Source organism: Pogoniulus pusillus, chromosome 25 (assembly GCF_015220805.1).
Source record: "Pogoniulus pusillus isolate bPogPus1 chromosome 25, bPogPus1.pri, whole genome shotgun sequence".
Lineage (NCBI taxonomy): Eukaryota > Metazoa > Chordata > Aves > Piciformes > Lybiidae > Pogoniulus > Pogoniulus pusillus.
The window spans coordinates 14,265,102-14,278,728 of record NC_087288.1 but is presented as its reverse complement, the minus strand read 5'-3'; the positions used below and the strand labels follow the sequence as shown (position 1 = coordinate 14,278,728).

Sequence of the window (13,627 nt, the reverse complement as noted above, 5' to 3'; positions counted from 1 at the left end):
TACAGAAATACCTGGAAGAAATAGTATCATTGAGTAAGCTATCAAATCCTTCTGTTGAAGTCTCTCTTCAGCACCATGGTTACTATCAAGTAGAAAAGATATTGTCAAAATCAATTCAGAGCTGAATCATGGCCCATAGAATCACAGAACGATTTAGGTTGGAAGGGACCTCAAGGATTCCCACTAGAACAGTTTCTAGTACCATATCTCCTGGTTGTCAACAATGTTGGTGGAAGATGAAGGAAAAAAAAGCCACTGAGAATATTTGCTTGCTTTAGAATTTGTGAAGCAACATTTTCCTGCAGCAGGTTGGCATTCTGTAACTGCAACCTATTTTCTAACTGTTCTACACCATTGCACAAACATAAGCATTATTTTTAGCAAGTGTTGCCTGACACAAAACAGTAGTGGAACTCACTGTCAAAACTATCTAGAATTTCTTTTTTACTTAGTATAAAACTTATATCCTGAAATACTACAAAAATATTCATTTCCTATCTTAAAAATGTGAAATTAAGTCATTTGCTAAAGAAAAACTCTGAAGTTTTACCTATCTAATTTTCAACAAAAGTGGAATTTTTTTTGTCTGTTTTGGTTTAATTTTATTCCCTAACTGTTCCTTGGTGACTTGTTTGTACACCAAGATAATGGTTTGGATTTGCCTTTGTGTAATTCATATACTTTTGATCAATTCCAACTCATGCCCAATTATACTACACTAAATTAACATAATTCAACAGATGTTGATATTTAAATGTTTTCTGGCATTCACATCTTGGACAGCTGTCTTAGAGCTTGGGGAAAAGGCAAACATTTAGAGTTAAATGCTGAACATATGCTTAAATTACTAATTAGGAACAAGAAAAAACAATACATTATCCTTTTTGAGGACAGTAGGGCCTCTACTACAGAATTCTCTCTTTTTTTGAGACTCAATTCACAGCAAAGTAAGTGACTTGAGATTGAGTGTCAAAACATATGTAATGATGTAAGTGTTTATTTTACATTGTATTTGTTAAAATTATGCCAATGTGGAGTTGAACATACAAATGTGTAGAGTAGAGGTAAATTTTGGATGACTTCTGTGGCTGAATGACACAAAAAAAGTGCTGGAAAAGATAACAGGAAGGGAACATATTAGGATGTAGTATTATGTGATGAGGTAATCTGATGGGACCAGGGCAAGATTTTATTCTTCTCATTATAGGGTTGCAGTAGGACTTTCAATAAAAGAGGTATGTCACCCTTCTGTTTAAAGTTATATTGCAGACAGGTTGGCATAGTATGAAAAGAGTTTGATGGAGTTGCATGGATTTATCACATCTGTTTAAGATTTGCTGATGTGAAAATAAAGTGCATTGGTGTTTGAGTTACTGTAATGATTTTCACACTTATGGAGGCAAGTGAAGGAATCTGTTGTATGGATCATGTCATCCTTTAGACAAGCCTGGAGAAAGGCCTTCCTGCTGATTTAGAATGTGGAGCAAACAAGTATGGAACTGATTTCACCTGAATGGTGTTTGAGAATAGTGGTACCAAGAAGAAATGTATATAATAATTTTCATAATTGTCTGGGTTCTAATTTAAATTTCCAAAGACTCAAATGTATTTGATAGAACCAAATAACAATTTATAGAGTGCCCTTCCCTCTTCCCTCTTCTTTCCCAAAAGAAAGGAATTTGATGTAGAGAGAGAGAGGAAAGGTAAGCACACTCAAATAAATAAATGTCACTGGATTTGGAAGTTAAAAAGAAAAGTTTAACAATAAATTAGAAAAGTTATCTGAGGTAGGGAAGTGACAAAGGTATAGGGAAGGGAAAACAAATACAAAATGTGTAAATACAACCAGATTTTTGATGGTAATGGCTTTGTCTGCCTTGTGGGTGATGGCCACGTGGTAAAACAAAGAGGAACAGGATGGTGATGCTAGTAAGCAGGGAGACAGGGAGCACAGAGAGAGAGAAAACCAGCAAGTCCCCCTGCTTTTATGGATCTTTAGACAGGAAGGGGGAGCAGGCTAACCATCACCTGGTGGTGTTCAGACCCACCCCTGGGGAGGGGTCAAGACCACCTAGGCTCAAGTTCAAAGTTACTTCCTCTGGAGGGTTAACCCTGTACAGTAATCATTAAAAGTTAATATACACATGTTGCATATGCATTGTATTTCATCATCATATTGCCAATTCTTTAGCACTGAGTGAAAGTTTCTGTACAAGCAATGTATTTTGTAGGCAAGACTAATTTACAGCAGTACCGGTCTACCTGTCCTAGCCCAGTGAGAACTCCTTTTCATACTGCCAGCATTCTAGTGTTAGATGAAGTCGGAGTGGTTCTTAGTACAACCTGCAGAAAGTTAGCCTGAAGAAACACCTATGGATTTCTGAATTATTTCACACATTAAGAGCAAAAATCAAGTAAACCAGAGAACGAAATGCTGAAGTCTCTGATTTCTAGGAATTTCTCTCCTGATACTGCATATCAGCAGTGCTGAATTCATGGGTTCTGTAAAAGCCATGAAGTCCTTCAAATTCACTGAGAGTAGAGGTAGACCTTACATAGAGTCTGAGCATTTAATCTCAGTTTCTCCTTAGCAAAAGTCTGTTTTTTTTCTGGGAAAAAAGGCTCAGATGGGGAACTGTTCATCAAGAATGCAGCTGTCACAGCAGGAGCAGTGTGGAGTGCTGTGAGTGTTCTGGCATTTAATATACTATTGCCCAGATTGCCACCAGGCACACATGCATGTGTTTCTGTAATAAATAACAAAACAGATTTCAGACATTGATTTGACCTAAAGATGGGTAAGTTTGTACTGAGGGAGGTTTATCTGAAATGTTCTTAACAAAAGATTGCTGGATTCTTTTTCAAGATTGCCCTATACCAGAATGCTAAGACATGGAGGTCAAATCTTCATTGTTAAAGCAACTATTTGATCACTCTTCTTTGTAGTCACCTGCTAGCCAGAAATGCTGACCTCTAAGTAGTGTCCTCTGCATCTACTGGAATTACAGAAGCCCTTTGCTTATTTTAGAAAGCTAAAGATCGTGGGCACCTTCTTCATGATGGACATGGGGCTGTCCATTTCTAGTTATCCACAAGGCACATGCATTGCCACATCTGTCACTCTGGACATTGGAAGCTATGTAAGAATTGAGATCATCATCATATAAAATCTGTGCTGTGTCCAGTTCTGGGCTCCTCAGCTCAAGAGAGATGTTGAGGTGCTGGAACGTGTCCAGAGGAGGGCGACAAAGCTGGTGAGGGGCCTGGAACACAGCCCTATGAGGAAAGGCTGAGGGAGCTGGGAGTGTGCAGCCTGGAGAAGTCTTCCTTAGTCTTGGTCTTCCTTAATATCCCTGATATAGCTGAGCATTTTGTTAAATTATGAAAGTGAAATCATGCAACTTTTTTAATAAGGAGTTATGAAGTATGTGAGCGGATAAGGCTGAGGGATCTGGGGTGTTCAGCCTGGAAAACAGGAGGCTCAGAGGTGACCTCATTGCTGACTACAACTACCTGAAGGGAGGTTGTAGCCAGATGGGGGTTGGTCTCTTCTGCCAGGCAACCAGCACCAGAACAAGGGGACAGTCTCAAGTTGTGCTAGGGGAGATCTAGGCTGGATGTTAGGAGGAAGTTGTTGGCAGAGAGAGTGATTAGCATTGGGATGGGGTGCCCAGGGAGGTGGTGGAGTCACCATGCCTGGAGGTGTTGAAGCAAAGCCTGGCTGAGGCATATAGTGCCATGGTCTAGTTGATTGGCTAGGGCTGGGTGCTAGGTTGGACTGGCTGATCTCGGAGGTCTCTTCCAACCTGGTTGATTCTGTGATTCTATTCTGTAATATGAACCATTACTATGGGGTTTTTTTGTTTTTTTGTTTGTTTTTTTTTTATAAGAAGTACTTAAAATCCAAGTAAACATTATTTGATTTTTATAAAGCTGAACTGATCCATACAATTATTCTTTTTAGTGATTTTATTGACTTGCTTCCCTGCTATGCAGTTTTGAGTTCTGTTTGTTGTTTTTTTTAACTGCTGCTGTGAACATAGCTTCCCATGCTCCCTACTCAGTTTCAGTTTATAATATTCAGTGTCTCAAGCTTAAAATGAGTTGTGGTCCTCACTGCATTCTCTCTTCAGTCATGTCTGTATTGATACCTATTTTGCAACTGTATATTAAGACTGAGAACTGGCAGTTTCAGTTAGATTTCCCTTTTAAAAGTCGTTTTATTGTGCAAACTGATCAACTCTTCCCTTATACTCTCTTGTAAAAGAAGCTCACTTTTATCAAGCCACTCCATTAGCTGAAGCATTTAGTGATGATAAACTTGAAGAGTTCTACAGCCATCTGCAGGAATGCATTGATACTGTGGCAGAGCAGTGTGTCACTGTTTACTGTAGATTTGTTCCTCAGGTAAGAGAGATGTTAATTGCAATATAATGGGTAGGCAAGTATTGATCATTACCAATTCATCTCATCATGAAATAGACATCAGTCTTCTTAAAAACATTCTGTCATAATTATATGCTGCATAGGATTCTATCAGCAGTATTACAGTCCACCACCAAGAGCAACTGCACTGAGACCGAATCAAGCATTGCAGCTTGCAACAGAAGTCACAGCTGCTAACAGCAGACAAAGCAAAGTGATTGACAGAAATGCTGTTAGAGTGGGACATATGGAATAAACGTGCAAATGATTTATGTTTAATACACTGCTTCTCAGTTCCTCCCCAGTCTTGCTAGTTTAGGTCATTGTACTATGCATAGGAAGCTACCTGCTATGTAACACCGCACTGCATCTCTCTGTGAAGGGACTGTGGAGCAAGTACTGCATTTGAATAGGCTTTTTTAATTTGGAGGAGAGGGCTTTTTTTGCAGTCTGTTGGGGAGCTCATTTTGGTTTTGTGGTTGTTACGTGTGAGATTGATAGTGATTACAGGAGCATGTAATAAACCAGAGACCTAGAGCTTATGTTCAAGAGTATTGGCTATCCCACACTGAATTTATTGTGTTACCCTTCTCTGTGACTAGACTGGTAAACTTAGAGCTGCAGTAGCACAAAAGGTGATGATGGCTACTAGTCAAAGAGTTAAGAACCTGCTTTGTGGGCTGAGTTGCACAGGAGGCAGATTGCAGTTAAAGCAGTGCAGTTACAGGTTCCCCCACAAAAGAAGATCATAGGATTGTTTGGGTGGGAAGGGACTTTAAGGATCACCTAGTTGTTTATTTGGAGAATGTAACCGAAGGGTCCATTGACTGCAGAGGTCAAAGTAGATAAAAATCTAACATATCCTATTACAGATGTCTTGGAGAGGCAAATGTGTGTAACTGTAGAAAAGGGGCTTGAAAATATTTTCTTACTCTGAAAACTATGGGGAAAGAGATTATGTGGATAGAAATGTTTGGGGAGTTCAAAGGCACAACTTTAGGCATGTTACCATAGTAAAGGTGGTTACCTTGAAGAGAGAATTGTAGAATCATAGAATCAACCAGGTTGGAAGAGACCTCCAAGGTCATCCAGTACAATCTATCCCCCAGCCCTAGCCAGTCAACTAGTCCATGGCACCAAGTGCCTCACACAGTCTTTTCTTGAACACCTCCAGGGACGGTGCCTCCACCACCTCCCCGGGCAGCCCATTCCAATGCCAATCACTCTCTCTGGGAAGAACTTCCTCCTAACATCCAGCCTATACTTCTCCCGGCGCAACTTGACACTGTGTCCCCTTGTTCTGTTGCTGGTTGCCTGCAACTGTTTAAGAGGAAAACAATATCATTTCTGCCAATGCTCGTCACTGGAATGCATAGATGCTCACTAATTGCTTTACATGCCATTGCTTTTATAAAATGATTCATCCTATTAAAGCTGTTTTTTTACTTATTACTTATAATTTCCATAAGGTTTTGTTGTTGTTGTTGTTACTGCCTTCTCAGTTTGTCTCTATTTTGGGGGCTCTCAAGTACCAGGTAGACAGGAGATACTAAACGCTGTGCGCGCAAGATGTAAAATGAATACAAATGGACAGAGGCTTTTCCAGTGCTTTTGTTTAATATGTCAAGGCATGACACAACAACAACAACAACAACAAATTCTTGGCACTCTAGTGTAAGTTCACACCAGCCTGGCTTTTGCAGCCCTCGTTACCCTCTGCCACAACTTTGCCGCTGCTCTGACACTCGCAGGCCTGCTCGGCCGTGGTGCAGCTGATGCCCTGTCCATGCTCATATTTTTCTTATTGACAGTGAGTGTTCTTGCCAAACGCCAGGGACCATAGTCACATCTGTTTGTCTCCCAAGCTCGTCTGAGGCTGCTTGGGAACACTTTTTATCCAGAGGGCAGCTTTAACTAGGCCTAATACTCTGAAAAGCCTCTATTTGTAAATGCGTACAATGAGGCGACAAGTTCCTGTTGTCTTCCCTTAAAAATTATTCCATTTGACACTGCTTGCTCCAGTCCCTGTCACCAGCACATCAAAAGCCAAGTTTTCAGGCAAGGTGGTCTTAACAAGTTTCTTTTTTTTCCCTAATAAAATGCCTAGCTTCCCTCCAGAGCACTATTTATAAATGATAGCTGGAAGCAAGCTAGGGGTAAGTAGAGAGAAGTCAGGCAAATAGCTTTATTCCTTTCTGTAATCCATGCTCTTCTGATTTAATGCTAAGAAACATAATGCTGAACTTAGCCTGATTGAGGGTCAGAGTTCTCCCTACTTCATAATACCCCCATTACAAGCATTTCAAAATGTCCTGCTCAGCTTCCAAATGCTACTTCGTTTTGTCCAAACTGCCAGTTCTAGAGCAGTGATTGTTCTTGTCCCTTCCTCTTAAAAAAAAAAAACCACATAAACAAAAAGCCCAAATTGAACAAAGTGTTTTGTTTTGACCCTGCAACCACTGACAGTGCACATAAAAAGCTAAGACCTGGGCAAAAGCAAATGCTGCTTTAGAGTTATGCGTCCTCTTAATGCTTGATGCGCGTGGATGCAAAACCAGGTTTCACAAAGCTTAATTGATGCTCTGGCATATTGTTGTTTATTTCTGGTGCACGGAATTTTCACCACCAACAAAGAAATAGCCACTCTCACCTTGGCTGGGGAGGGGGTTGCTGTGCTCGGCAAAGGCGAGTGATTCATTTGTGCTGAAGGAACAAGGCTGCCTCTCAGACGGTCATTGATTTTAAATTAAAAAGTAACTGCTATGTTCTACATGAAGGGTGACAACAATAACAAAGTAGTCCTTACTTAGTGTTATTTGTTGCAACTCCATTCGGTGTGCCTGGAGGAAAAGTGGGGAGACCCCAGCACCATAATCATACAGATCAATAATCTAGATATCTCAATGTAGTGTAACAGATAATCAATTCTGGCTAAAATAACTCAAACACTGCTGGCTGTTAGTGCTGGGGCTCAGGTCTTCAGGTTCAATTGCCTGACTTTATTAATTTTTATCTTTCATCCTAGTAGTATTCCTGGAGACTTTCTCCTTTTTTCATTTGGAAGAGAAAACAGCAAGTTGCACACTGGTTAGCGTATCATTTGAAACACAACTTGTTCTGCTTCATTAATATTAGTGTTAGGTATTGATCTCTTGATGACTGAGCATCTCTTAAATGTTTGGATGGGTTTTTTTCCTTAATAATTACACCCACATTCACAGAATCATAGAATGGTTTAGGCTGAAAGGGACCTCAAGGATCATCCAATTCAACTCCCTGCCATAGGCAGGGACACCTCCCACTAGAACAGGCTGCCCAAGGCCTCACCCAGCCTTGGCCTTGAACTCCTCCAGGAAGGGAGCAGCCACAACCTCTCTGGGCAACCTGTGCCAGTGTCTCACCACCCTCACTGCAAAGAACCCTTTCCTAACATCTGCTTCGAATCTCTCCTCTGCCAGTTTAAACCCATTCCCCCTTGTCCTCTCATTACAGGACCTTGTCAATAGTCCCTTCCCAGCCCTCCTGTAGGCCCCCTTCAGATAGTGAAAGACCACTATAAGGTCTCCTTGAAGCCTTCTCTTCTGCAAGCTGAAGAGCCCCAACTCTTGTAGCCTGTCCTCATAGCAAAGCTCCAGCCCTCTGATCATCTTTGTGTCCCTCCTCTGGACTCTCTCTAACATTTGTATGTCCTTGTTGTATTGGGGGCTCCAGAATTGCACATAGTACTCTAGATGGAGTATTGTATTCCAGTATTTACTTCCTTTGTTATACAGTCAGTTATGAAAGGGTTACGCTGATTTCTTTCTTAATTTAGAACTACTTCAACTGTATTCAGTTTCTGGGTGTTAAAGGAGGATGCCATTTCAACTTAGAAAATTCACAGGGAGAACATCTGTTTTAAAACTAAGAATTACACAGCTGTTGAAACAGGAGTTCACCAGGTGAAGCTGGAGTACACTTTCATTGAAACTTAAATTTCTTGTGTTTTTTACACTGTGTACTTGTTATTTCACTGCAGCTTTTTAGAAGTGCATAGAGGGTTGTACATTGCTTTTCTTTTTTCCATCGAGGCATTGTTGTCACTCTTTACATTATTGAGCAGATCTGAGGTCTCTCAACGTTATATGAGCATTTGTTATTCATTTAGAAGCAGCACAGCTTTAAAAACTTGGTAAATGCAGTAAAGGACAAGTCATGTATCCACACTGAAACCACATCCCGTGAGTGACAGTGTTACTTTGCTACAGCGGACTGTCGGATGCAATTATTCACTCTATATACTTTGGGATAAGAATCACAGTTCTCAGTAGCATTTATGGAGACATATAAAAATTGTGGAGTTTAGAAATTACTGCATTTTCTTCTCTTCTGTTTTAGTTCTTTCCCCAAAATCACCATCCACATATATTCCATTCTACAGGTTATTATTAAGAAAAATAGTAACTGTAGTTGTCCTTTAAGATTATGGATCATGAAGCAGATCCTCCTAAAGGCTCTGCTAAGGCAAATGGAAAACAAAGCAGAGGTGATTGGTGGTAAGCAGCAATGGCTTCACCAAGGGCAAATCATGGAGTCACAGCAACAGTGGACAAGGGAAGGGTAACTGACATCATCTACCTGGATCTGAGTTTGACTCTGTCGTCCCACACCACATCATGGTCACCAAACTGGAAAAACACAGACTTGAGGAGTGGAGCACTGCTGGATAAGGAATTGGCTGGATGGTTGCATGCAGAGAGTGGTGATCAAGGGTACAATATCCACCTGAAGACCAGTACCAAGTGGCATCTCTCAGGGGTCAGTGCAGGCACCAGTCCTGTGTAACATCTTTGTCAGTGATATGGACAGAGGAATTGAGTGCACCCTCAGCAAGTTTGCAGATGGCACCAAGCTGTGTGGCACAGTCAACATGCTAGAGGGCAGGGATCCATCCAGAGGGACATAGACAGGCTGGAGAGCTGGGCCCAGGCCAATCTCATGACATTCAAGAAGGCCAAGTGTAAGGTCCTGCACCAGGCTTGGCACAATCCCAAGCACAAACCCAGGCTGGGTGGCAAATGGCTGAGAGCAGCCCTGAGGAGAAGGACCTGGGGATTCTGGAGTGATGAAAAGCTCAACAGGAGCCAGCAGTGTGAGTGCAGCCTAGATAGCAACTGTGTGCTGGGCTGCAGCAAGAGCAGTGTGGCCAGCAGGGCAAGGGAGGGGATTCTGCCCCTTTGCTCTGCTCTCCTCAGACCCCACCCGGAGTACTGAGTGCAGTTCTGGAGCCCCCAACACAAGAAGGACATGAAACTATTAAGAGTGAGTCCAGGTGAGGGCCATGAGGATGCTCAGAGGGCTGGAGGAGCTCTGCTATGAGGACAGACTTGCAAGAGTTGAGGCTCTTCAGCTTGCAGAAGAGAAGGCTTTGAGGAGTATCTGGAGGGGGCCTACAGGAAGGCTGGGGAGGGACTATTGACAAGATCCTGTAATGAGAAGACAAGGGGTAATGGGTTTAAACTGGCAGAGGAGAGATTCAAAGCAGATGTTAGGAAAGGGTTCTTTGCAGTGAGGATGGTGAGACACTGGCACAGGTTGCCCAGGGAGGTTGTAGCTGCTCCCAGCCTGGAGGTGTTCAAGGCCAGGTTGGATGAGGCTTTGGGCAGCCTGTTGTAGTGGGAGGTGTCCCTGCCTATGGATGGATGGTGGATGATCTTTGAGGTCCCTTCCAACCTAAACCATTCTATGACACTATATTTCAAAACCCAGGAAATGGGAAATTCAAAATTTACCCTTTTCAGTAGCACCTGACTTGGAGTAGTTTGCTTTCAAACGGTAAGATTTACTTGTCACTCTGCAGTGCCACCACTTTTCCAGGCTCCAAGTGCCTAGCCATAATTGTTAAATGTGTATAGCAGATCCTGTGCTTCCATGTTCTCATTCTCACAACTTGCCAGCGAATTACAAGAGGAAAAATTGCTGTGCTCCAAGTTTATTTCATGTGCCTTTGAAGAGCTTACAGTTTCATGTTTTCTCTTTCATTCTTCATATTACTTTTAAGAAAAAAAATTGATACTACTTTTCATGTAATAAAATCTTTGTCCTGACAGTCAGGCGTTGCTAACCAATTGATAACCTACCAACAGTATTGTCATCTCTTTAGATAATTAATCTTAGCTGTTTCCCTGTCAGGAGCAACAGTGTTTTTTGTTTTATGTCAAGCTAGAAAGATTGCCAGTTTTGAAAATTAAAAAGCATTCCCTTTATATTATTCATTCCCCTAACAATTTATGATGCTGCATTTAGATCCTGAGCGCTTGTCAACAAACATAATTATGCTTCGATATAAACAAGATTGGTGGCTTGACTGTGCAGATTCATCTTGGTTGAGAATGTTTTGATATAGGTTCAGATTATACAAGCTGTGTATTTTATGTGGTGGGTTTCTTCCTTTGTTAATAGTGCTCTCCTGTAATTACTTGCAGACAAACCAGCGTACATTTAGGATCGTTGTGCATGGGAGACATCAAACGGAGAAGGAAAGCTGCTCCCCTGCCAGGACCCACAGGTAACCAATTTCCCTGGGACAGAGCACAAAACACAAGATATTAAATCTCTAAACACAAAGCAGTAGGTCAGTGACCTGAGGAAATGCTTGATAAACACAGTAACTTCCCATATAACTTCAGAGGTGTCCTACCCTTATTTATTAATAGAGATTAAGAACTAAACAGGTTTTCTTAGTTCTCCCTTAACCATTTCCAGTTTCTCTTCCTTTATCACACAGCACATCTTTACAGAAAATGCATCCTTTTTTCTTTCATATATTGAGAATCATTGATAGTAAAGATCACAGCTTAGGTCTGTTCATGCATTAAGTGGCAGAAGAAAGGAGGTATCTTTTTTTCTGTGAATGATATCAACATGCTCCACAATGAAGACAAACAGTTAGGAATGCAAAGATGAGGCTGTGAAAGCCAGCTTTAAAATTAGTGCTGTAGATTAAGTAGGAAGCACTTGCAAGCACATTTCTGAAAGATTTGTACAGATGCGAGGTCACAACCATTGGATGCATTTTGCTGATGTCACAGCTGTGAAATGACTTTTTCAATACACAGCAATGATTTATAGGAGTCTCATCAGTTTGTTGTATTAATTATATATGTGCATACTAGAAGGATTAAATGATGTGTGCGTGCCTATGTGAGGATTTTTATATATTGCTAATAGGGAAATCTGGGCTGCATGTCCTAGTCATATATCAATTAATAGAGCAATATAGGCAACACATAGGGTTCTTCAAATATATTCTAGCTAGATGTCTTTAGAAAAGCCTAATATTAGTGTTATGATTGAATTCCCTCTCCTGAAACTTTTGTTCCAAACCTCAGTGGCAGAAACATATCAAGAATAATATTAAAAATGTTATAAAAGCACCTTAGTGGCAGCAGTATGGAAAAAGACAATGTGTGGGTCAGCTTCTAAGACTCTGAACATATGTGAAGTAAGAGAGAAAGGTACTTAATGGCTGAAGAGAGAATAATATAATTATTTTCACAAGGTGATATTCATTTCACAACTTTCAAGTACTAGAGGATGTCATTTCGTACCGAGGGTATGAAGTATCATGAATTTAATTTTATTATTCATTTTACCTTGAACTTTTAGCTTTCAGTGCTTTATTTTGCAAGCTGGCTCCTCTGCCTAACTTTGCAAAGCCAATATTTTGATACTAAAGCAAATATATTATGTGCTTGTACTATGTTCTCTATCTATATAATCTCAATTTTAGAGATTGTTCTGCCCCAAAAATTTGCCTTTGTGTGGAGAACAATAAAGAGTGATGTTGGATAAAGGTATCCTGTGAGGTACTTTTTAACTGGTGTCTTTTTTTTTGTCTTATCAAGTTGAAGGTAATCTCCACTTTGATGTGAGCTGGGGGATTGAGAGGTTTTTGCTGTGCTCTTATAATGATTTTTTTTTTCTATGTTTCATAATTTTAAATTTTTAAGCAGATAAAGTTGCAGATACAGGTAGGTAGGTAGGTAGGTAACAAGTATATATTTATAAATTATCACATCTGAAGGACATGGAACTGTTAGAGCGAGTCCAGAGGAGAGCCACAAAGATGCTCAGAGGGCTGCAGCATCTCTGCTATGAGGACAGGCTACAAGAGTTGGGGCTCTGCAGCTTGCAGAAGAGAAGGCTTCAAGGAGACCTTATAGTGGCCTTTCACTATCTGAAGGGGGCCTACAGGAAGGATGGGGAGGGATTATTTACATGGTCCTGTAATGAGAGGACAAGGGGAATGGGTTTAAACTGGCAGAGGGGAGATTAAACTAGATGTTAGGAAAGGGTTCTTTGCAGTGAGGGTGGTGAGACACTGGCACAGGTTTCCCAGGAAGGTTGTGGCTGCTCCCTCCCTGGAGGTGTTCAAGATCAGGTTGAATGAGGCCATGAGCAACCTGTTCTAGTGGGAGGTGTCCCTGCCTATGGCAAGGTGTTGGAACTGGATGATCCTTGAGGTCCCTTCCATCTTTAAACTTTCTATGATTCCATGGTTCTCAAAAGCTAACTTTCCTTGTTTGTTCATGACAGAAACAGAGTTTCTTTTTACAGTGAGATTTGCATTAACATCCGAGATCACATTTGGATTATTCTTTCAGTGGTTTTAGTTAGCTAAGGTACAGGATGTACAGGGTTAACCCTCCATGGGGAGTGACCTTGAACCTGATGCTAGGTGGTCTTGACCTCTCCCTAGGGGTGGGTCTGAACACCACCAGGTGATTCATGGTTATCCTGTCTAAAGGTCTATAAAAGCAGGGGGGACTTCCTGTTCTCTCTCTCTCTACACTCCTTGCCTCCCTGCTTACCAGCATCTCCATCCTGTTTCTGTTTTTTACCATGTGGCCATCACCCACAAGGCGGACAAAGCCCTTACCATTAAAATCTGCTTGTATTTACACATTTTGTGTTTGTTTTTTTCTCTTCCCTATACCTTTTTAACTTCCCCACCACAGATACCTTTTTAATTTATTGTTCAACTTTTCTTCTTTTTAACTTCCAAATCAGAACAAGATTATTTATTTGAGTGTGCTTACCTTTTCCTCCTCTCTACATCTAATTTTCTTTCTTTTGGGAAAGAAGGGGGAAGAGGAAAGGGCACTCTTAAAATTGTTGTTGGTTCTATCAAATATATTTGAGTCTCTGAGAATTTAAATTA

General features: G+C 41.0%; 1 protein-coding gene across 1 annotated transcript in view; it reads left to right on the top strand.

Annotated features, from left to right (window-relative positions):
- Positions 1 to 13,627, top strand: part of GPATCH2 (G-patch domain containing 2) — a 138,255-nt gene that overhangs the window by 105,228 nt on the left and 19,400 nt on the right. The window contains exon 9 of the mRNA XM_064164520.1: positions 10,890 to 10,972. Coding sequence (XP_064020590.1) covers positions 10,890 to 10,972 — 83 coding nt within the window. The remainder of the gene's footprint in view (positions 1 to 10,889; positions 10,973 to 13,627) is intronic.